The sequence below is a fragment of the Stenella coeruleoalba genome (assembly GCF_951394435.1).
Source record: "Stenella coeruleoalba genome assembly, chromosome: 19".
Taxonomy (NCBI): domain Eukaryota; kingdom Metazoa; phylum Chordata; class Mammalia; order Artiodactyla; family Delphinidae; genus Stenella; species Stenella coeruleoalba.
In genome coordinates this window covers 39,003,241-39,026,563 of record NC_137165.1, presented here as the reverse complement: position 1 = coordinate 39,026,563, position 23,323 = coordinate 39,003,241, and the positions used below count along the sequence as shown (strand labels likewise).

The following is a 23,323-nucleotide window of genomic DNA, read 5'->3' as shown; positions in this document are numbered from 1 at the left end:
TGGGGGCCACAGAAGCAGGAGAGGTGTTAGTAGAAGCTTGGTGGAAACTTAGCAGAAAGTTCTCTCATAGGGGCTCTGTGTGGTGGAGGGGTCTTGAAACAGCCCCTGGGGGCACTGTTACCTGGCAGTGAGGAGGCACCAGCAGAGTGCCTCCCCCAGACCGCCTGGGTCATTTCTGGGAGTGGTTGGGACACCTGGGTCTCCCAGAAAAGGGGGTTTCCTGGCCCAGCGAGTGTTCTCTGAAGAGTACAGGTGAACAGTGGTTGGATACCCTGCTGATAAATGGTGTCTGTGCTCATTTCTCGCTGCTGAGCTGGGAGCCAGCCACTGAAGGTTCTCGGGGGCCTGATACTCAGCGAACAGTGGATGCAGCCAGCCACTCACCAGGTGGGCTCAGGGTGTGCTTGAATGGGTCCTTTTAGGAGACCCAGGTGCCCTCTGGAGGCTACTTGATGAATCTCACTACCTCCATCCTGCATACAGGGACTCTAAAGCCAACTCTCCTCCCCATTCTCTCTCCTTCTGGCTCCTGTCCAGACCCTTCCAATTTCTTCTTCCACCTACGGCCTCCCCATAGTCCAGCCCACCCATCATTCTGAGAGGCCTCTCATGTTAGGAACCAGCAAGGCCCAGCATCCCCAGTGCCCTGGCATCCTGGGGCACAGTAAAAACACTTCGGACTTACCCATAGGAAAGTACCCCTCCAAATACTTTAGGGCCTGGAAGCATCTTCCAGCAACCTGAGGGTTTTGTACTGTGTGATGACATATGTTAATGAGACATGGGTAGTCTCATTAACCCCAACTCCTAGGGCCAAGCTCACCCTGCCCCAGAGCCCCATGCTGAGCTGACTCTGGTGTGTTGAGGATCTCAAGAGCTCTCAGTGACCCCTCTCTGCGTGGGGGCAGGTGAGGAGAGGATGAGGCAAGAATCAGGGTGGATCAGTCCCTGAACTCTTCAGGCCAGGTGGCCGGGTTAAGAGTCTGTACCGGGGGCTTCCCTGGTGGCACAGTGGTTAAGAATCCGCCTGCCAATGCAGGGTACGTGGGTTCAAGCCCTGGCCCGGGAAGATTGCCGCGGAGCAAGTAAGCCCCGTGTGCCACAACTACTGAGTCTGCGCTCTAGAGCCCACGAGCCACAACTGCTGAGCCCACGTGCCTAGAGCCCGTGCTCCGCAACAAGAGAAGCCACCGCAGTGAGAAGCCCGCGCCCCGCAACGAAGAGTAGCTCCCACTCGCCGCAACTAGAGAAAGCCCGCGCACAGCAACAAAGACCCAACGCAGCCAAAAATAAATAAATAAATAAATAAAAATATAATCTGATCCTGCCTGCAATCTATTCGGAGTCCATATTCGGGAAAATTCTAAAAAAGAAAGTCTGTACCAGGAATAGGTGAGCAAGACTTAGCCCAGAGCAGCCTGTGAGGGTCCCTCTGAAGTCTCTGCTGCCCTCCCTGACCACCCAAGGGGCACAGAGACAGGTCCCAGGGGGAGAGCACTAAGCCCCACCTCCTTTTCTGCCCATGCGGGAACCAGAGGGTCTCTGAAGGGGGAAGTCACTTGTGCAGTGGGCCCTTTCCAGGAAGAGGGCATCGTTAAGCTAATGGCCAGCCACAAGGGGCCCCCTGAGCTTTCCCTAAAGAGGATCCCAGGCAATGTGACCAGGGATCTTTAAGGTGCCTGTGAAGAGGGGAATAGTAGGGCCTTTGTGGGACAGGCCGAAACCAGCGGACCGAAACCAGCGGACTCGAAGTCAGGCATCAACACCTTTGCATCCTGAGCGGGCGCTGGTCAGACCCTGAGGATATCCCCACCACTGCCCCGACGCTGCTTTCCTTCTCCCTGTAGCAGAGCCAACGGGAAAACCCCACTCACAGCCACCTGGGCCGCATGCCGTCGGGGAGCAGGGAGGTGGGTGCCTCCAGCTTCAGGGGATCAGATCCGGACCCTGTCCTCCAGGAGAGGAAGTGAGGTGTCCCCTGAGAGCTGCAAGTCAGCACATAGCGACTCCGCCCAAACCCCTGCACTAGACGACCAAACTCTAGCACAGCTTCCAGCAGCCTGTGTCCCTAGGATGAGCCCAGTCCCCTCAGATGCCTGCCTGAGAAAACTCCACACTGCCAGCAGAATTCACTGCTTGTTCTAGCCAACACCTGACACCGGGCCCTGACTTCCTTTTCTTAGAGCAGGGCCTGTGTGTGCAGTGCAGTGGGCTGAGGGGCTAGGAGACAACTAATGAAATCAGGAGCCTGGACATACATTCTCCTCTAAGACACAAAAGAAGCCAAATGAAGGACCACGGAGTCCCTGAACAGAAAGGTAAGGCACTTGACCAAGATCAGAACAGCTTTGGAATAACAGAGCTGGGACCTGAACTCAGCCGAGGCGGTGCGGGAGGGGGAGAAATGCAGCTCGCCCTGTTCTCCCATCCCTTCTAGTCCCTCCCCCCTCCCACCTTCCCTTGAAAAGTCACTGAGGGGGTGAGAGGGTGAGCACAGACCTGACCGAGGATGCTGGGGGTGGGGGCAGCTTCTGTGCCAGAGGGGGACAGGGACCACACAGTTTTCTGCCTGCTTAAGGAGTTTGGGTTTTCCCCTGAGGCGCTCAGAAGCAATGGATGTATCTGAAGCAGGTACGAGGTACCATATTTCTCTTTTAAAATATCACCATGGGGACTTCCCTGGGGGCGCAGTGGTTGAGAGTCCGCCTGCCGATGCGGGGGACGCGGGTTCGTGCCCCGGTCCGGGAAGATCCCACATGCTGCGGAGCGGCTGGGCCCGTGAGCCATGGCCGCTGAGCCTGCATGTCCGGAGCCTGTGCTCCGCAACAGGAGAGGCCACAACAGTGAGAGGCCCGCGTACCAAAAAATAAAATAAAATAAAATAAAATAAAATATCACCCTGAAAGCCAGCATTAGAATGGAAGTGACTGGAGGCTCCAAGGATACTGCAATAGTCCAGGTGAAAGTTGATAAGAGCCCAGCCTAAGCTAGGTGCAATCACGAGAAGGGGTCAGAGAGACACTGAGGCAGAATTGACGGGAGGTGAGGATTCAGGGAGCGAGATGACATTGGGTCTTTAGCCCAGGTGAGTGGGGAGCTATGGGCCTTCACTGGGCTTGAGCGCACGTGTTTTTCAATGAATGGTCACAGGCCAAAGTTTGGGACAGTCTTTACTGGAGTTTGGAATGTCATAGCAATTCACCTTAATCAGAGGCAGACTGGTAAAATGAGCAGCAATGGTGGCGGACCCCCCGCAGGGGACATCCGGCCTACACGAGGAATCCTGCTCGCCCGCAAGCAGTACACAGGCACACGCACACACTCTTCTACACAAACCAACACTCTCATGAGTGCTCGCTCACTCCGGGTGGGTCAGAGGCCAGGCGCCCTTCCTGCCCTGTCTGCTCTGGGGGATCCACTGAGCTGAGACTGAAGGAAACCACTTGAGGACCAGGGACGAAGGAGCTGCAGGCGTTTTGCAGTTTGGGAGAAGGGGATCCAGGAGGATAGGAGGAATTGCCAGGGCCAAGCAAAGGGAGCCCCTCTGGGCCAGGGCAGGGGAAGAAGATGCTGGAGTTGGGGCATGGGAGGGACGGGGGTGGGAGAAAAGGCCATCCCCTCTCCTTCACTCACTCCAACCTCACAGCTGGGGCCCGAGTCCTGGGCATGGGAATCCTGGGGAACGTCGAGGGGTCCCCTGTGTCCTAGGAAGGCACTGAAATGGGGAACAGATCCTGGAGGGCCTGGAGTCTCCCCCAAGTACCCCAGGGGGTAAGGAAGGGGTTGACAGAGCAAGGAGGGTCTTACATGCTGGTTGTCTGGGGCAACAAGACTGGGGAAGCACGAATACTGCTTCCCACCCCAAACAAGGGGTGGGTGATGGGCTGAGATGCAGCCCCTCTGGCCGGCAGAGGGGAGAGGGCCAGAGCCAGGGCTTCCCCTTTGGTCTCCAGGGCAGTGAGTGGGAGAGCCTGGCCTCGCCCATGTGTCCGTGGCGGGGTGGGGGCAGGAGGGGGGACCGGGGCCTCCTGCCCCTGGGGCCTGGGCTACCAGAGCACGGCCCCGTCCAGGTTCCCGTAGCCCGGCTCGGCCCGCAGCCGCCAGTATGTGTTGTTAGTCACCCACCACTCCTTCCCGCTGCTGTCTGTCTGCCGCCTGGGGGGAAGGGGGCCGTGGAAGAAGAGGGGTGAACACCCAGCACTGAGGCCGGGGTCCCGAGACGCTGCCTTACGCTGCCGGCCCCGCTCAAAGCAGGAAGGGGCTAGTGGGGAGGAGGAGGGGGCCTGGGCTGCAGAGAGACCTGGAGAGGGGGGCAGAGGCACCTGAAGAAGCGAGCCTGGTGGACAATGTTGTTCTCCTCCATGACTTTGCGCCTGTCTCGCTGAAGCTGCTCGATCCTTCTCTTCTGGGCCTCGGCGGCCTGTATGTTCCCCTCCTCCAGGTACCTGAGCAACCAGACGGCAGTCAGCGGAACTGCCCACTCTCAGAGGCCCCCAAATCCAAGGCCGCTGTGCCTGCCCAGTTCTGCCCCCAAACGGGTCCCATCTCCCCGAGGCAACTCAAGGAAGGAAGGACATAGTCCCAGGTCTGCGTGGAAACCCACGTGGGGAGGGAGGAGCCCGGAGCTTCTGGAGCGGCACCCGCCTGGCACTGACCTCTGGTCTGGCCGGAGCCGCGTGTCTGTGGAAGGCAGGGACCGCTTCAGCTCTGCCGTCAGCTCATTCAGCTCCAAAGCAAACTGAGTGAAGCCGAAGTTGCGCTCATAGTTTGGGGGCATTGAGTCTAGGGGGAAGGCAGGGGGCTGGGGCAGGTGGGCTGTGCACAGCTGCCCTCACCTCTGCCCAGCCCGCCCCAAGCGCCCCACTTACTGGGTTTCCAGATGCACTGACCGCCCGGCGGGGGTCCCCGGTACAGGCCCTCGGGCCACTTCCCGAAGAGTCGGTGGAGGACGCGGCCGCTTCGGCTAAACACGGCACCCTGCACCTCATGGACGTTGGAGCTCCAGTACTTGGCCTGGGGTGGGGGTGGGACAGAGGGCTTAGGGAGGTGTCCCCTCCTCTTCCCCGGGGCGAGCTGCTGGGACGGACAGGTGGGGCAGGGAGGCCACCCACCTTGCAGAAGGTGATCTTGCAGTGGCAGGAGCTGTCCTGCGTGTTCCGGATGAGCACCTCCCCGTAGTGCTCAATCCAGCGCTGGCCACTCAGGATGTTGTGAATGCAGGACGTCACCTTGTTCCACTCAAAGTGGTCCCCAAACCTGAGAGAGACAGAGCATGGCGGGGGGCAGCTGGCCGGCCCTGGGGAACAAGTGCCACCCTGAGCCGGGGAATGCCTGTCTCATCAGAGCAGGTCATGCGGGTCTGGGAAAGGAACCCTGGGGTCCTGGTTCCAGCTCATGGTCCTTCCCTGAAGGACGACATATTTATAAAGGAAAGCAGCCTTCACAGCAAGTATTCAACTAACACATCTCCAGCTGTTGAGAAAGCTCCAAAGGGCCTAAGTCACAGGGGTAAAAACATAGACGGGTCTATGTCCTTGGGATATATGTCTGTTCACATATATCAGCCTGTTTACTCCCCACTTCTGTCGAATATTACTTATTACTCTTATTTTATAGACGAGCAGACTCAAGGCTCTGGGGCGTCAAGTCTTTCTGCCGCTTGTCTAATTAAGCAGCAGAACCAAGACTCCCGCCCAGGACTTCTGACCCTGAAGTCCAGGGTCTTCCCCACCCCTGCACTGGCCTCTGGTTGCAGTTCCCCACCTGTAACATGGCTAGATGAGGGTGCTTCAAATGTGGTTTGTGAGCAGTCCTGAAATCACTTTAGAATCACTTTAGGCTTGTGTGCGTGTGTGTGTGTGTGTGTGTGTGTGTGCGTGTGTGTGTGTGTGTGTGTGTGTGTGTGTGTGTGTGTGAATGGGTTACTGTGCACTGACTTGACGTCTCAAATGCATTCCTTACTGTGAGTCATGGTCAAAAAGTGCGAAAGCCACTTGATCAGGTGACCCTGACGAGCCCTTCCAGCTCTAAGACTGTTCACCTTTCTTTACTGACAACTGCTGTTAACCCAGGTATAAATGTACAGACACTGCCCCACCCTAAGCCGCTTCAGACCAGGCCTCTCTCTCCTGTCCCTCCCACGTCCCCATCCCAGCCCGGGGAGGATGGCCTGTAGGCTGGGCCTGTGCCTACACTCACCTGGGCAGGCTCACATTGACCATCCCCACAGGCACAATCTCCAGGGATTTGCCCCAGAACTTGTTCTTCCACTTCATGTCTGGAGTTGGGTGGGGGAAGGAGAACGGACTGCAGAGATAAGACCAGAGAGTGTTCCAGCCCCTCCCCCATCTGCGCTTCACCCCCAGCCCCACCCTTTACCTTGCCAGAATATGAAGTTCTCAGACTCCGCATGGCACGCCGAGATGGGGGGGTGGTGGGAGACCTTGATGAGCAAGGAAGTCTTCTAGAGGCTGCTCCTGAGGACCCTGGGGTCTGCTCCTGACCCCAGGCCCCCAACATCCCTCACCCCCATCCCCAGTTCCCCTGGGAACCAGAAGACCAGTTAGTTCCAGGTCTCTTGTCTAGGTGTCCTTGGCCACCACCCAAATTCCATCTCCCTCTCCTTTCCCACGAGGCCCCTATGTTCTCCCTTCTCCCTCCCTCCCCTCTAGGGCCCTCCTTGCCGACCCTGTGCATGGTGCCCTCCAGAGATCCTGCCCAAGTCCTCTAGCAGTGACAGGTGGGGCCTCCACCCATGGCCTGCCTGAAAGCCAGCCCTCCCACGAGGACCCTCTTCCCTAATCATCTTCTCCCCCAAAGCCGATTATCACCCTGCAATCTCCACAACACACCCTTGGAAAAACTCGGCCTTGCCCTCATGAGAACAGCTCCCCATCTGGAACCTTGAACTCAGGGATCCCACAGCCTGCCCTCCTTGCCTCTCCCCATCCCCTGGCGCCCACCACTGCCTGAGTGTTCCCTACAAATTGCAATTCTAAGCATGTCACTCTACTGCTTAAAACTCTCCCGTGACTACCCGTGGCCTTCAGGATTTAAAAACCAAGCAACCGATAGAGCTGAATAAGCTCCTATGAGCTTCCAGAATCCCAGCTCTAGAACATGGTACAGTAACTCCTTGTTTGAAGTCCCTCTCCCCAAGGAGTGGGGAGCTCCTCCCTTGACGGCCCGACTGTCGGGTGTTCTCACCCACGCCCTGGCCCCTTGAAGCCCGGGTGTTCCCCGGCCTTGGCCACATGGCTGCCCCAACCAGCCCACTTCTTCCAGGGCCTCACCTGCTCACTGATGAAGCGGAAACCTCGGTCGGGCCGCTCGCACTCGTAGGTCTCCCCCAGGACAGGGTTGAAGGGCTTGCAGCCCGCCCGGTGGTATGTGGAAGAGTAGGCTGACACTGCGAAGGCTGCGATGTACACCTGCAGGGGGCGGGGCGCCGGGGGATCAGAGGAGATGCCGCCCCACCACCACCCTACCATGAGCCAGGACGGGGGCCCGGGGTGGGCCCGGCAGACCGGATCCTGGGAGGTGGCGGCAGCCTGGGCGGGGGCTGGGCGGACCCACCATGCGCTCGCAGGGGTCGGTGGTTTGGCTGGCCTGGTCCAGAAGGCTGCTGTACTCCAGCTCCTCGCAGAGCCGCTGCAGGGTGCTGAGTGGCTCGTTGAGCTGCACGGGCATCGACACCTTGGACAGGTCCTTGCCGATGTTGTTCCACAGGATGTTCCACAGGCTCACATCGGCCCCGGGCCCACTGGCCGCAGGTAGGCATCGGCGGCGGGGTGGTCCCACGGCTCCTCCTGGAACACAATCCGGGGGCCAACCTACCTGTCACTCTGTCTTGGGCACTTCGCATGCAGGCCCACGGCCTCCCGAGCTCCTGAGGTGCTCCCAGGTCTGCTCGCTCCCAGGCCCCAGGCTCGACTCACTATGGGGCAGGCGGCTGGGGGCTAATTCTTTTTTTGGGGGGGTGGTGGGGAGTGGTTCATTCTTGATGAGCTCCTGGGGATTTAGGTGAGCAGCAGAGTTAAGAACCAGAGGACAGTTCCCACTGTTGGAAACAGAAACCCTGCACCCCAGAAGCCCTTCCTGACTCTCACCCTTGGCTTCTGCTCCGTTTCATGAGCACAGAAACCAATGTCAAAATTATTCAGCCCAGGGCTTCCCTGGTGGCGCAGTGGTTGAGAGTCTGCCTGCCGATGCAGGGGATGCGGGTTCGTGCCCCGGTCCGGGAAGATCCCACATGCCGCGGAGCGGCTGGGCCCGTGGGCCATGGCCGCTGAGCCTGCGCGTCCGGAGCCTGTGCTCCGCAAAGGGAGAGGCCACAACAGTGAGAGGCCCGCGTACCGCAAAAAAAATAAAAAATAAAATAAAGCAAATAAAATTATTCAGCCCATTTTATAGATGCGGAAACAGGCTCCAAGAAGGAAGACGACACGTACAAAGCCACACTGCTAAAAAGCGGGCCCTTCTGCCTATCAGGCCCACGCGAGCCTTCGCAGAAGCCCAGATTGGAGACTAGCACCAGGCTGAGCCTGCCCCGCCCCCAGGGCCACCCCTGGAGCACAGTCACAGCTTAGCCTTACTCACCCCCAGGGTCAACCCTGGAGTCAGCACCCGAAGCCATTAGCCCACCAGTACTACAAGGCACTACTTCCCAAGGGGCCTGGGCCTGGACAAACCCCGTTGCTGTGCCCACCTCCTGCCCTCCCTCCTGCCCGTCTGGCTGGCACCTTTCTGACAGCGCTCAGCTCCCCTGAGGTCGAGCACCTCCTCGGACAGGCTGGTGGTGACTTCACTGGTGCACGACTCCTCCTCCTCTGAGCCCTGGGCCAGGGACAGATGACAGGCTGGGCAGACTAGGCCTCCCCCAGGCAGCTGGACAGTGCCCAGGGCCTGGCAAGAATCCGCCCAGCTAGCCCTTTGGTGGGAAGGGGAAGAGAATATATTTGGGAGGGTCTGAGCCCTAAGACACTGCCCTGGGAGGCCTGGAATCACGGCGTGCCCTGCCACCTTGGGAGGGAGAGGGCCTGGCCTTACAACTAGCAGGGAGACAGCTCAGGAGCTTGGCGGGACACTGAGGGAAGGGAAGCTGGGAATTACTGGGATTCAGGGTCAGGAGGGTGAGCGTCAAGGGAGTGCTAAGGCTGAAACGAGGTCACAGAAAGATGACGGGGTGCAGCTGAGACAGCAGTTTCAGTAGAACCCATGGGGATGGAGCACATCAAACTGGAAGAAGGGTCTCCAGCAGAGATTTCTAAGCAGGGCCGCACAAACCCAGCAGATCTGGACGTGTTCCCAGAGAAGTGGCCGAGGTGGTTAGAAAGGACTTGGGAATCCACAGATTCCAGTCTCCCGGGACCGCACCCCTCTATTCCCAGGGTCCCTCCTCTCTCACTACCAGCTTCCCCGCTCCCTCACCTCATTCTCAGAAGAGCTGGCAGAGAGGAGAACCTCACAGGCATCAAAGAACTCTGTGTGGGAATCAGCGAGGGAAAGGACGCTGCTCTGGGACAGCTGAGGGGTCAGCTCTCGCCCCTTCATGTACAGAGCTTCTTGCTGTGGGAGCGGGACAGGTGTCAGGCCCAAGGCCCAGCCGGGAGAGTCAGGCAGGGCTCCCCTGGCCTGACAGCTCCCTTGTGAGGGAAGTGTGACTGGGGACTTTTACTATCTGAGTCTGAGACCTGCTGAGCAGGAGAAGATGCGGAGGGGAGCGAGTGTAGTGGGGTACGAAGGCCTGGTGGAAAGATCCCGGCCTGGAAGTGAGGAGACACGGGTTGCATGATAACTGCCTGGGCACTGACTCTGAGCCTGGCTCCAAGCCCTTTGCGTGTATCAACTCCATCAATCCCAACACTCACCCTACCAGGGAGGTGCAATTATTACCCCCACTTTGCAGATTAGGACACTGAGGCTCTGGGTCATGAAGCCAGCATACAGTGGAGCCAGATTCAAACCCATGTAGTACGGGAGCCTGGGCCCATCAACTAGATCCTCTGAGTCTCAGTTTCCTCATCTGTGAACTTGAGGGTAAGAATCACTGCCTCACGGGACTCTGACTTAAAAACAAAAGCACTCTGCACGCTGTTAAGAAATGACCCAGATGTGGCTGCTGCCCGTGTTCCGTGAAAGGGGCTGGAGTTTCAGGTCTGAACGCCAACCACGCCTTCACTTCTGCTGAGAAAGAAGGCCCAGAGGAATGGTCCCCACAGCCCACCCCGGCTCCCACCTCCTCGGGGTTGAGGGAGCTGAAGGAGTCTGCAGTGGTGTCGGAGGACACGGACAGCGAGTGGAGGCGCCTCGGGCCGGCTGCGGCCTCAGAGACCTGCAGGGAGAGGGTGAGGGCACAGGTGCCGGGACGGGGCGGGTGAAGCCCTCCCCAGCCTGCCGGGCACAGCCTGCCTCCTCCAACCTCCCTTCCCGGCCCAGGTCCGGGACCACCCCCAGGCCTGCAGTCCTCGGGGCTCGGGCCCACTCCTCCCACTGACCACCCTGCCCCCAGCCTCACCCCTAGCCTGGACGGATCCGAACCCTGGTGCAGGTCCCTCAGTCGGTCCCGTTCAGTGGTGAGGGCGGCCAGGACACTGCTGAGCGAGCTGTGCACTGTGGGGGCAGGCTGGCCATCAGACTCTCTTCCTCTCCCTCTCCCTCTCCCCGCCTGCCCCCAGCCACCCCCAGGGCACGCACTCACCCTTCTGAGCCAGGGCCCAGAAACTGCGCTGCACGTGGGCATAGTCTGGGGGTGGCAGCCCGCGGGGGCCCGAGGGGTCCCGGGACTCCAGGTAGCGAGATAGGTTGGGAACAGAGCCGTGGAGACGACCCACCTGTAGGCGAAGGGGAGGGGTTGAAGGGTGCAGCCTCCTTCAGAGCCTCCCACCCAGCATCTCGGGGTCCACACCCCACCTCACCCGCCCGATGGTGTCATCCTTGGCAAAGCTCTGTGTGCACCATATGCGGCTGGTCCGCTTCCCCTTCTTGGGTCTCTCGGTCGTCACCGAGGCCTGGCAAGTCGAGGTGAGGGAGTTTCAGTCTCAGGGTGGGGAAGACCACCAAAGCCGGGAGAGAGGTAGACGGTCATGAAGGAGGACGCAGAGACACCAGCATCCCGGAGGCAGAAGACCGACAGCCTGGCAGCCGCCTGGGCACAGGAGGAAGGGGTCGCTCCAAAGGGGCAGAAAGACAACCCTGAGGCGGTCTGGACACGGTGGGGAGGGGCAACGGGGAGATGGTGGCTCTCCAGGAAACCGCAGCATATAAGGGGGACTGGGGACCTGTCCGGGGAAGTGATGGAGATGAAGACAGCAAGAGCGGAGATAGCCCTGGGCGGGCCCCTGCCTCCTCCCCTGGACCTTACCTGGTGTGTGGGGATAACAGGGGCTGAGGGGATCCGGGGCAGGGACTCCAGGCTCTGGAGGAGTCTGTGGAGTTCCTGGAGCTTCCCCTGACACTCAGAGAGCTCTGCGGGAAGGATGAATGAGGAAGTCCCTCTCCCAACACTGGCCAGGCCCCCCAGAGTCTGTCCATTAGCTTCCCTTCCTCCTCCAAAGACTTCACCGGCAGCCACGGAAATGCCGACACTGGCTGCCCTCCCCCACTCACGAGCCCAAAGCAGTTCCCAGCTCCCACCCTTTGGTCTGGTCTCACGGAAGCGCCCACACCCCAATCTGCACTCTGTTTCCAGACCACACCTTACCTCGGCCACCTCCACACAGGCCAGGGGGCTCCCACTCTCGCTCTCCCCCCTTGGTTTGCATTTCCCTCTCCCAGGCCAGCATCGCAGCCTGCAACTCCAGGAATCCGGTTCTAGTGCACACCCCTTCCCTGGCACTACTCCTCAGGACCCCTCCCTGCGTTGGCATTCTGGATCTTCTTTTTCATGAGTCCTGGCCCTGTGTCCGGGCCTGTCTATATGCCTAGAGCATGAGCCCCATCATTCTCTGTAAGCCTGAGGCTCCCCAGGGCAGGGCCCTAGGAGACCTGATCAGCCTAGAGACGGAGGCTGTCTCCCCCATCAGACTGGGTCTCCCAGAGGCAGGGATGGAGGTAACATTTTCTCCTCCTTGTGACTGCTGATGCCACCTAGATGCAATAGCATGGGCCCTTCCCACGGAGGCGCAGTGCCAGGGGCCCCTCACCATGAGAACAGCGGTCTAACCCATCACTGTCCCTCAGCCAGGAAGACACCTTCTCCCGAGGTCCAACCCCTGGCAGAGCCGAGGCACTACCCGCTGCCGGAAGCTGGGCACCAGGAACCTGTGGGGTGAGTCAAGGGTCAGCAAGGTGCCTGCCTCCCTGAGTCTCATCCTGAATCCCCACATCATCTGTCGCTGCCCCAGGGCCCATCTTACCTTCCGGTGAGTGGTGCTGGGCAGCAGGCTTCGGGGCACATCCAGGTGCTGGGCCAGGCGGTGGGCACGCAGCTGAGCCACCCAGCTCTGGAACAGGTCCTGTGATTTGATCTGCAGAGGTGATGGAGAAGGGGAGGGATGCATGAAAGGAAGGATTGCTTTCTAGAGGCAAGAAGTTGGGGCTCGGGTCCGCAGGCAGGCAGGGTCTCTCCCTATAGCACACAGCTTGTGCAAAGGTCCCTTGCGGGGAGGCAGAAACAGCGTCTGCAGGTCTCCAAGCCTTCAGCTCTGTTCCTGTTCACACAACAGCCAACAGGGCCAGTTTGCCATTGGCTATTGTACATGGTAGGAACTCCCTTCTGGTCAAACTCAGACAGACCCTCGGCCCCTGTCCCTCTCTCCTGCGTGCCCCAGTGCCTCTGACAGGCTGGGGACCAAGCCACCACCTGGCTCCCAGGGATGTCACCTTGAGGTGGTAGATGTTGTCTTCAGTGTCAAGGTCAATGCGCTGGGCCTTTTTGTTGATGGACATGACCGACAGTCGGACATCAATGGAGCCATGGAGCTTCCCCTTGGTGATCTGGGGTGGAGAGATCGGAGGGGGAAAGGGGGACTGGTTTTAGGCCACCAGGGCCACCATCACTGAGGTCACGCTAGGCTCAAGGGCCAGGCAGCAGGTTCACCCTCATGCCCAAGTCACAGTATCAGCAGGACTTGTCAGTCGTCCTCCTGCGCACAGGACACCCCGCTATGTCAAGTCACAATCTGAGCTCTAGGCAGTCACAGAGTGAGGAAAACTTTTCCCACCCTCAGGAATCTGCAAGGCTGAGAAAGGAGCACCTTCTTGGAGAGAGCCTGGGTGTCCAGGCCTTTAGTTCCTTGTTCCTGCAAGAGCAGAGGACAAGGACGACGATGATAAAGCTCCCATGTCTTGGGTACTTATTTTATGCCCGGCACTGTCCTGAGAGCCCTCACCAAGACAAAGACTCTATAAATGGGTGGCTGCACTCTCTCCACCGTAGAAGTGAGGAGCTGAGGCCCAGGGAAGTAACCTGCCCAAGACCCCACACCCAATAATTGGTGTCCCTGGGATTCAGACCCTGCTCTGGGGGATTCCAGAAGCCCCCTGCCCGCGCAGGGCACTCTGGGGCCAAAGTCCTCCCTCATCCCCCAGCCGAGGCCCTAACTCACATCTTGCCGAGTCGTTGCGTAGTGAAGGATCCCATCCTCAAGCACAAAGTATCTCTGTGACGTTGCCCAGAAGGGACAGGGCCCGGGGGGCAGAGAGGAAAGGATGTGGGGAGAGAGCAACCATACAGAAGTTTCTTCTGACACACAAACAGACTGTACCCCCCGGCAACCCCACACATCCCCGTCCGGCGTCCCCATCCGGCCCCTCCCCTTGCCCTGCCTCCTTACCTTGTGCCAGCCCTTCAGAGGCCACTTCCTCTTCTTGAGCAGGTGGCCTTCCTGCCTCTCGGGCATGATACCCTCTGCCCCCAGCCGGCCCCGAGGCTCCTCCACTACCTCCCACAGCTCGGAGGCCTGCAGTCCAGGACAGAGTTGGGGAGCGGCCGGTGAAGCGACCACCTCTGCCTTTTTCCCCTGTGGGCCAAGCTTGGCGCGCCCACTGCCTACTCCCCACCCTCAGACCTGCTGGGCAGTGCTGGGCTTGGCGGACTGTGTGCTCTCAGCCAGGGAGGGAGGGTCCCGCTCTTGGAAGTCCATGGGGAAGGGAGTGGCCACTCCCTGCTGAGGACGTAGAGAAGAGTGGAAGGGGAAAGATGTCACCTTGTCCTGAGGGGGCCCTTGAAGCAGAGAGAGACCCTGTTAGCACAGACTCGGCTATCACCTTCCCCACCTCCAGCCCCTCTTGCACCCTCTGGGATGAGAGCCCCCGAGCACATCTTCCGCTCACCTGCCACACCTCTCCCAAGCCTGTCCCCACCCCACTCTGGGCAGGTCTCAGAGCCCGCTGCCCAGAGAGGTGGAGCGCGCAGCAGGCAGGCCGGTGCCAAAAGAAAACCTCGAAAAGTCAGCCCTGCCCCACCTTAGGCACTCACACGTTCCCCGGCTCCAGGAAACACCCCATGCTTTCTCTGGAGGATTCCCTGGGGGTAATCAGAGGTGAGGCAGGGGAGTGAAGGAAGAGGCCCCAAAATAGGACAGAGGAATCCAGAGACTAGACATGTGAGATCTCAACCCAGCTCCTCTTCCACCAGGATCCCTGAGCCCAGCACCACGGCACGGAGACTCCTCTGCCATCATCCCTTTACAGAGCCCCCCAACCTCTTGACCCCAGCTCCCCACCAATTGGCCTCCATATCCTCTAGTTCCTGGGCTCCCATTTTTCTGCCTGAGGAAACTGAGGCCTGAGACAGCCCGCATTTTCCCCTGTGCCTCCCATCAATCGCCCCCCTAGGATGCCCACTTCGGACCCTCTGTCCCCCCGTCCCCCAAGCCTCCTTTCTTTCATCCCCATCCCTGGGGCTCCTAAGAAGTACCATCCACCTGGAGAGAGCGGGGGACGAGCCACTGGAGACACATGCCAAGGACCGCACAGGCCCCGCAGCAGTGCCCACAGGCGCCCTTGGCACCAGCCCTGGCCATCCTGGCTCCACGGGGAGATCCATAATGCATGAGGCTCGGTGTGTGTGAGATGGGGGAGGGGACTGGAGGGGCAAGGTTGGCCTGAAGCTGGGGAAGCAGCCCAGATCTTCCAGTGGAGTTGAGGCCAGGAGGGGACAGGGACGTGGTGGGGTGTGGGTGGCCAGGAGGTCAGGGCAGAGGGGCCCATGCTACCAGAGGCTGACCTGGGGGGAAAACTCCTACGTTCAGCCATTGAAAGTTAACAAACTCTCCAGTGTTTTGGGTGTCTCTGTGCCCTTTTCCTGGCTCCGTGGGATCCTGGCCCCTCACTGCTTGCGGGTGGAGGGGAGGCTCTGTTAGTAGAGGGTGCAGGTCGAGGTGAGCCAGGTGGGTGCCCCCTTTCCACCTCCATTCCCGCCCTCATCTCTGGAAGAGCAGACCCACCAGCTTCAGGTGAATGTCCCCTTCTTGGGGAATGTCAGCTGATGCCAGCGCGGCCCCCTTACCCCAGGGTCCATGGACACCAGTGCTCCTTGGCCCGCGCACCGCTCCGCCTCTGTCACCGTCTCCGAGCCGCCAGCTCCCTGCTTACGGAGCTGAGCAGTGGCGGCAGCTGCAGCAGGAACCAGGAAGGAAGGAGACGTCGGAGCCTCCCCTCTAGCCGGATCTCCTCACCTCCCCCTCCCCCGGCCCCTCCTCCAGCCAAACTCTGGGCAGCCGCTCAGCTCTGCCCCCCTGCTCCCCGGAGGACTCAGGGCTGAGCCGACTCCCCAGCACCCAGAAAGCTTGGGAGTGAGAGCAGAGTCCCCAGTGGGCACAGTTCCAGATAGATCACAGAGGACTAGGGAGCTGCTGGCCCCAAGCTAGTGCTGGTAAAGAATTTGCTCACACTAGTATGGCCTTGACCCCAATTAGTACCCAAGGCCATTTCCTTATTAACCCCTGACTCTCAGTTTTACATCTGAAAATAGATTGTGGAATTTGGAGCCAGCAAAGCTTTCAGGTTGACAGAAAGGGAGGGGTGACCCATGGAACCACAGCTGACAGTGCCAAAGGCAGTCAGCAGGGCATAGTTCAAGAGGGCCACAGTGAGGCTGTCACTGGGGGTGATGCCCCACCAGGTCAGGACCCATGGGGGCCGGAAGCACCTATGTAGTAAGACACCCCCCACCCCCCAGCCTACCGAGTCTTTGGATGGTGGGCAGGTCTGGGGCGGTAACTACCTGGCTGTTAAAAAGCTAGCTGGAGCCAACTCTAGTACCCTTGGCCTCCCTTTCTGAATACCTTTGCCCTTCTGCCGGAGTACTGTGTGCAGTTGCTCAATTCTAATTAAAAATTACCTCTTGAGAAAGGTCTAGAATTCATTCAAATGAATATGAACTGGACTGACAGCTTTAAGTGCAGTGCAGCCACTTTCTGGAAAGAAGTGGGTTTAATGCTGTGGTTTCAGGCAACGCCAGCAGGCGAAGGATGCAATTCGAGGTTCTTCTTTGATTCCCAATATGACATAGGCCACTTCCCCAACCAGCCGTCCCATGGGCCCTGGCTTACACATCTCTCAGGAGATGCCTGCTCTCTGTTCCATTCAGAACCTCAGCAGTCCCTGCCACCCCAGGAGGGCGTTGTTAGCACCTGGCAGGGTTCTGGGAGTCAGGGAGAGCACTGGGCACCACTGGCCAGACCAGCTCTGGCATCCAGGAGCCTCAGGGGCCTTTTAATTCAGTTCCTATTGATTGAGCATCCCTGGGCGAAAGGCACAGAGCTGGGCACTGTGGAGAGCTGGTCCTGAACCAGGGAAGGAAAAGCTGCTGCAGACCATCACTGCCAGAGCAGTGTCTGCCCAGGACTAAGGAAGCTGTGGCACTGCTCCTAGAGCAATGACCAACTAACTCCCCGCATCACCCGCGTCCACCCGGAATGCGCTCCAACCAAGGACAAGGGCAGGCTTCTTGTCATACACCCCCTCTCCATTAAAAACCTCCAGTTCCCTGAGACTTGGATGAGGCCTCCTACTCAAGAGCCCCCAGACCCCCTTATTAAAACAGAATCCTGGCTTTCCCTCAGCTCCTTTTTTTTTTTAAATAAATTTATTTTATTTTTGGCTGCGTTGGATCTTCGTTGCTGTACGCGGGCTTTCTCTAGTTTCCGCGAGCGGGGGCTACTCTTCATTGCAGTGCACGGCCTTCTCATTGCGGTGGCTTCTTTTGTTGCGGAGCACGGGCTCTAGGTGCGCGGGCTTCAGTAGTTGCAGCACGTGGGCTCAGTAGTTGTGGCACAGGCTCTAGAGTGCACGCTCAGTAGTTGTGGTGCACGGGCTTAGTCGCTCCACAGCATGTGGGATCTTCCCGGACCAGGGCTCAAACCCGTGTCCCCTGCATTGGCAGGCGGATTCTTAACCACTGCACCACCAGGGAAGTCCCAGCTCTTTTGTTTTGAACCACCTGAGATGGGCCAGATACTGGACAAAGTGGGCAGCTGCCTTCAAAAGGACAAGCACTTAAGCAATGCCATTTGTGGGAGCAAGTACAGGGAGGTAACAGGCTTGGACATGGGAAGAGGAAGGATTTTCTAGGAAGAGAAGTGAGTCAGAGATGACCTTGGGAATAAGTCTACAGGGAGGATAAGCTTGTCAACAGCAAAACACAGTAAGTAAAATGCATTTCACTTTATCATAAAGCAGTGCTCCCAACTTTTCCACGACATGGCACACCCTGAGGGTGCAGAATTAACACCCAAGCACACTTGGGACCCTAATGAAAAAGCTTTAGTGTAGAAAACCAGGGCAGCATCTTCAGAGTAGGAAGAGCCTGGCTCAGTCCCTGTGCTGACTCTTGCCAACTGCATGACCGTGGGCGGGCTATTTAACTTCTCCTCCCCTTAGTCTTCCTCTCTGTGAAATGGGGATGACATGTGAGGAATACAGGATCTAGCACATGGAAAGGGAGCCTGGCATAGTAGGCTCTCAACAGATGCCACTCTCAGCACAATCAATTACTCAGTTGCGCTATTCTGGCACATTGGAGCCACGAGGGGATAGGCTGGGAGGCACGTGCAGCAAGGGCAGTGAACACAGAAACCAAAGGCTTCTCCGCCTTGGACCTGGAGAATGGAAAGAGACCGCTGCTATCAGGTCCCAAGTTGGGAAAACTAGGGACAAAGACAGTGATTACGAGCCACCTCCGTTCTGAAATGGGATCCCTCTGCATCTCTGGGTTGCCATGTACTGGAAGAGATCTTTGTCAGTGAAAGCCAGGTAACAAACGCCACTCCTCACCCCAAGTTCCCCATCTCTCTGACAGCCAACGGGGCAGAGTGTATTTATGGGCAGGCTGGGTACAAGAGGCTGGCTACGAGTCCGGAACAGCGTCGGGAGGATCCGGCTGCCCACTGGCTGGCACGACGGGGTCCTCCTCGTGTTGCTGTCTGATGTACTGATCCAGCAGGGCAGTCAGCCGGAGGGGCTGGTGCTGAAGCAGGGAGTGGGTCTGGGCCGTGAGGAGGGTAAGTCCTCCTACCAGCTCCCCCTGCACCAGGGCCAGGCTGGGGAGCTTGGAGTAGTTGATGAAGCCCTGCCTGCTGAGGATGGTGTCATCAACGCAGCCACCTGGAAGAACACAGGATCAGCGAGGCTCCCACAACTGCTTTTCTTCTCCAAAAATAATGCTCCAACCCTAGGAATTTGCTCTCCATTGCCCTTTTCTACCTCCCAGCCTTCCCCAAAATCTGGTTCCCACTTGTGCCCCGCCCCACTCCCACTGTTTCAGATCAATCCTCTCCCTTCCTTCCTAACTCTTCCCTAGAATCCCTTACATAATACATCTACCTGGTCCAACCCCCACTAAGTCAGTTTCCTAAACTTCCTTAAAGAACCATGGAGTGTGTGTTTGGGGCGGGGGGGGCGGGGTGGGGAGAGTCTGTATAATAAACACAGATTCCTGCCCCCCAACACAGACCTGTGAAATCAGTACTCTCTGAAAGAAGCACCTCCAGGGACTCTCGGCGCCAGGGGAGTCTAGGAAACATTGCTCACTACCCCTCAGCACCCTTCACTTGGGCTATTTGTTTTAAGTATCTTTGTCTTTGTGGGTTTCAATACCCACTACCCCCTTGCTAGACTCAAGGTGTCTGAACGTCCCCTCCGTGGAGTGACACACACAAGCAGCCCTCATCAAATGGTGCTACCGACGCAGGCGCCATCGCGAGAGGGTGTCTCCTCCAAGCATGTCCGCAGCTTTGCCCACACAAGCCTTGCAGATGGCGGCAGGCTGCTCTAGCGCCCACTCCCCTTCACCCTCACCCCCAACTGGCAGGGGAGCTTGCTCACCCAACAGCGGCAGGAAAGGCACACTCTTCAAGATTCGCACCATCTCCTTGACCTTGGGCTCTTCACTGACCAGCAGCAGGTTGTGCCCCACAAAAAGGGGCAGCAAATTTGGGTACTTGGAATCTTCCAGGAAGGACTTTAGGATCTGGAACAGCAAGAAAGAAGGGCTTACTGGGGTCAAGTAGGAGAAGGAGTCACCCACCTTGGTCACAGGCCACACCAGGCTGAGGGCTCAAGCCGAGGGTCTCCTCAAACCCTAATCACAGATTAGGCCCCGGACTAGAGGGCTGCCGTGGCAGGGAGGAGTCAGGAGTGCCACATCTTGGGAGAGATGCTGGGGTTTGAGATGGGGGTGAGGGAGGGGAATACGGCAACCCACGCCAGGGAGCCGTTCTTTACCTGGTTGGGGAAGACCTTCATCAGGATCTTGTGCCTCCGCAGCCGGTGCCGCATGAGAAGCTTGTCCTCCGCGCTCAGAGCCACGTTCTGGCAGACAGCTATCATTCGGTTGTCTCGGAAAACTGCTGCTATCTCCCGACGGAGGAGCCGGACGAGGCCTGTCTCCTGCAGTCAGAAAAGGAGGACCAAGGGGATGTAAAATGCCCCGTCTCCTTACAACCCTTACTCCCTCAGGGACAGGTGCTGGAGCTTCCAGTGATGCCCTAATGAAGATCAGGGTACAGGCAGGAGAGCTGGGCCCCTGACTCTGAGACATGTTCTATCTCCCACTCCATCCTTTCATTTCCATTTGATAACCACAGGCTTTACAGCAGTGTTTTTATTTTTTTAATTTAAAAAAATTTTATTATTGGGACTTCACTGGTGGTCCAGTGGGTAAGACTCTGTGCTCTCAATGCAGGGGGCCTGGGTTTGATCCCTGGTCAGGGAACCAGATCCGGCATGCATGCTGCAACTAAAAGGTCCACATGCCACAACTAAAGAAGCCCACAGGCTGCAAGGAAGATCCCATGTGCCACAACAAAGACAAGGTGCAGCCTAAATAAGTAAATAAATATATATTTTTAAGTTTTTGTTATTATTCTTTTTGGCTGCATCGTGTGGCTTGTGGGATCTTAGTTTCCCAACCAGGGATTGAACCCGGGCCTTGGGCAGTGAAAGCACGGAGTCTTAACCACTGGACTGCCAGGAAATTCCCTAGAGTAGTGTTTTTAAAACCTGAGAATGCTCAGTCCCCTTGAACTGGACAGCAGTCTGATCCAGCAAACATTATTTTGATAATAATACTGTCAAAATCATTTAATTATCCCTGACACTGTACTCATGCTGAACTATTTTACCAATTATAAATACAAGATCACTCTTTTGCAATGTTAATTCAAAATTGAGGTATTTTTACAGGACAAGACTTCGTTTTCTCAAGACAGTGTTTCTCAAAGTTGAGAACTTGTGGAGCTGAGAACCACCATGAAGTTACCAGTTCTCCACTGGTCTTTTTCAAGAACAAAAAACCTCGTGTTGTTCCTCTAAGAAAACATGGAAGCTTCAAGACGGGAGCGATGTTCTCTCCTACCTCCGCCTGTGTGGATAGCTTTCACACACACATTTTTGGAGACAAGAATGAAGGAAATCCAGGAACCCTGTCCAAACCACAGAGCCCAAAAGGCCGACGCAGAATCAAGTGCAGATTTCATTTGAAAGTATCTGGACTACAGGGTCAAAGTGGGGAAGTAATGATGTGGATGACCATGTCCTGGAGTGCTACTTCATTATGGCCACAGAAACAAGATCACTTTAATCCACCATCCCACCACCAGGCGACATGCCCAGCCTGTTTCTTACCTCCTGGGGGGGCCTGGGAGGGGGCGGCAGGCATCTGGGGTTGACAGCAGGTTTGGGGGGGATATACTCAGTCACAGCCATCAGCTTCTGCCGTTCAAAGTGCATCACACGACGGTGACGGGTAACAGCCTTGGAGCCATAGCGGACAAGCTGGCGGATGGGCAGCTGGCCTGGGAGAAGAAACGGCCATATGGTGAGAAGCAGCCTCTTAGTCTGCACCAGATGGACAAAACCCACCCCCTAGGCACAGACAACCAGAGTTCACAGAGCTAGCCTCAGCACTGAGTGGGACAAGGAACTCTGCTAGAAAGCCTGAATCCCCAAACCTTCTCTTCTCTTTAATTGGTGACCTTAGCTCAGGTGCTTGATCCTTGGAGGTGCCCATTTCTCCAGCTCTTTATGCAGAGATAAGGAAAAAATGAGAACAAAGGAGAAAGTATTTTGAATACATTTTAAAAAGGAGGAGAGAGCTGGGCAAATGTTTTCTTAAATGACCAAATAAAAATTTTAAGTTTGAGAGCCATATGGCTACTACTCAGCTCTGCCACTGTATGATGGAAGTAACCATAGACAATATGTAAACAAACAGATGTAGCTGTGTTCCAATACAACTATGTAGGAAAGATGGTGACTAGCCCTGCCATAGTTTGCCAACCCCTGCTATAAGCCAGTGGTTCTCAAAGTGTGCACCACCACCACCCCTCCCCAACCCAACATCAGCATCACCCAGGAACTTGTTAGAAAATCAAGTTCTCGGGCCCTGTCCTAGATCTACTGAGTCAGTAGCTCTGGAGCGGAGCCCAGAAAACAGTGTTAACAAGCCCTGCAGGTGACGCTGATGCTGGCTAAAGTTTGAGAACCACTGCTCTATGCCTTGCTCCTTCCCCCGTGATTTGAAGCAAGAGGGAAAAGTTATACTGTCCTCACAGCTCCCCCAAACAAGTCTCCCTCCTCTCTATGCTTCTTGTTTACAGGCATTGCTGGAGAGCACCCCTCAGAAGACAAGGGAGCCACTCGAAAGCCCTAAGCCAAGGTAACCGCTTCACGCTCAACAAAAGGACCCAAGCTAGAGCTTCCCACTTTCAGCCCTTCCCAAGGCCGGAATGGGGTCTCAGAGAAAGGTGCAGCCAGAAGGTGGCTCTAACAGTCAGAGAGCATGGAGATTTGCTTAAGTGAGAGGTTTTCTTGCCAGTGGCCACAAAACCTAACTGTTAAGTTAGATCAGATGGAACAAGATTTTTCAAAAATTTTTGCAGTTTTATCGAGATATAATTGACACACATGGAACCAGATTTTAATCTCTCTCCTGCCACTTACTAGCTGTGACCTTGACCAGTCACTCAATTGGTCTAAACTTGAGTTTCTTAATCTGTAAAGAGGGGAAGATAATGCCTTCTTCAAAGGACGCTTTAAGGTTTAAATGAAGTAATACATGTAAAGTATTTATCACTGTGCCTGACCTATATTACGTACTCAAAATCATTCATTAAACAAATATCTATAGCCTGCCTATTACTGTCAGGCACCATGCCACATGCTGGCTATGCTGAATGAACATGGGTTCTGACATTATGGAGTTTATAGTCTAATAGAGAAAACAACAAATAAAGAAATGCTAAATTAGATTGTGATAAGGCGAAGGGGTCAGTAAACAGGGTGAGAGATACAGATTTAACAGGGGAAACCTTTGCGGAGGGTGGCGAGGGAAGGCCTGAGATGACATTTAGGCTGAGACCTTAAGGAATCTCTGGAGGCAGAAAGAGCTGGGTGGTGGGCTAGAGAAACCCCAAACAAGGCAGGGGGACTGGGGAGTCGAGAATAAATACTATGGTTGTCGCTGACGTTTTTGCTGTGTTGTCGTTATTACTAGAGTCTGGACTCACAGGAAATTAGATGGGGGAAGGAGGCCGGCGATCTAGCTGGGGTCAGGGGTCATCAGGAGGTGTCTGGGATCAGAGATTTCGGGACGGGATTAGTAGTAGAGGAGGGAGACGAGTAGAGAGCATCGGCCGGAACGCGCCGAGAAGACGTGGGCCGCTCCTTACCCGCCTGGGGCAGGAGACCCCCTCGCAGCATTCCAGCCACGGCCGCAGCCATCGCCACCGGAAGAACGGCCCGGAGCCTAGCGAGACGGAAGGAGCTAAGGATTGTGGGTAGTCCCAGGGCCGGAAGCGGAGGGCGGAGCCGCCGGCTGGAGCAGCAACACGAATGCGCCGAGCCCGGCACCGGCGAGCCCGCCCTCCCGGATGACCCA

The 23,323-nt window shown here is 57.0% G+C and overlaps 2 protein-coding genes across 3 annotated transcripts; both read right to left on the bottom strand.

Annotated features, from left to right (window-relative positions):
- Positions 1-3,293: 3,293 nt before the first annotated feature.
- OSBPL7 (oxysterol binding protein like 7) lies at positions 3,294-14,681 on the bottom strand. The gene is made up of 22 exons (XM_079903714.1): positions 14,010-14,681; positions 13,776-13,901; positions 13,548-13,601; positions 12,823-12,936; positions 12,357-12,467; positions 12,144-12,261; positions 11,363-11,466; positions 10,917-11,009; positions 10,700-10,832; positions 10,517-10,611; positions 10,238-10,333; positions 9,430-9,567; positions 8,742-8,835; positions 7,576-7,808; positions 7,293-7,430; positions 6,379-6,442; positions 6,199-6,277; positions 5,112-5,256; positions 4,869-5,013; positions 4,656-4,782; positions 4,323-4,445; positions 3,294-4,155 (listed from the first exon to the last, which is right to left on the bottom strand). Exons 1-22 carry the CDS (start codon positions 14,082-14,084, stop codon positions 4,047-4,049), a joined length of 2,514 nt encoding a protein of 837 aa, XP_079759840.1. The 5' UTR covers positions 14,085-14,681; the 3' UTR covers positions 3,294-4,046.
- Positions 14,682-17,050: 2,369 nt separating this feature from the next.
- MRPL10 (mitochondrial ribosomal protein L10) lies at positions 17,051-23,188 on the bottom strand. Of its 2 annotated transcripts, none has more exons than XM_079905592.1 (5): positions 23,115-23,188; positions 21,070-21,239; positions 19,669-19,833; positions 19,270-19,414; positions 17,051-18,549 (listed from the first exon to the last, which is right to left on the bottom strand). In XM_079905592.1, the coding sequence occupies exons 1-5, from the start codon at positions 23,164-23,166 to the stop codon at positions 18,293-18,295; spliced, it is 789 nt and encodes a 262-aa protein (XP_079761718.1). In that variant the 5' UTR covers positions 23,167-23,188; the 3' UTR covers positions 17,051-18,292. The 2 variants fall into 2 exon arrangements, with proteins under 2 accessions (XP_079761718.1, XP_079761719.1); XM_079905593.1 differs by lacking the exon at positions 23,115-23,188 and adding an exon at positions 22,953-23,085.
- Positions 23,189-23,323: the final 135 nt, after the last annotated feature.

Bases quoted from the DNA above. Each gene is read 5' to 3' on its own strand.
- OSBPL7 (XM_079903714.1), bottom strand. From the start codon at position 14,084: ATGGACTTCCAAGAGCGGGACCCTCCCTCCCTGGCTGAGAGCACACAG. The intron at 13,602-13,775 runs GTAAGGAGGCAG...GCAACGTCACAG, and splicing joins CTCTGAAGGGCTGGCACAAG to AGATACTTTGTGCTTGAGGA. The intron at 10,334-10,516 runs GTGAGGCTGGGG...CTCTCCCTGCAG, and splicing joins CGGATCCGTCCAGGCTAGGG to GTCTCTGAGGCCGCAGCCGG.
- MRPL10 (XM_079905592.1), bottom strand. From the start codon at position 23,166: ATGGCTGCGGCCGTGGCTGGAATGCTGCGAGGGGGTCTCCTGCCCCAG. The intron at 21,240-23,114 runs GTAAGGAGCGGC...TTCTTCTCCCAG, and splicing joins GGGTCTCCTGCCCCAGGCGG to GCCAGCTGCCCATCCGCCAG. The intron at 19,834-21,069 runs GTAAGAAACAGG...TTCTGACTGCAG, and splicing joins CTCCCAGGCCCCCCCAGGAG to GAGACAGGCCTCGTCCGGCT.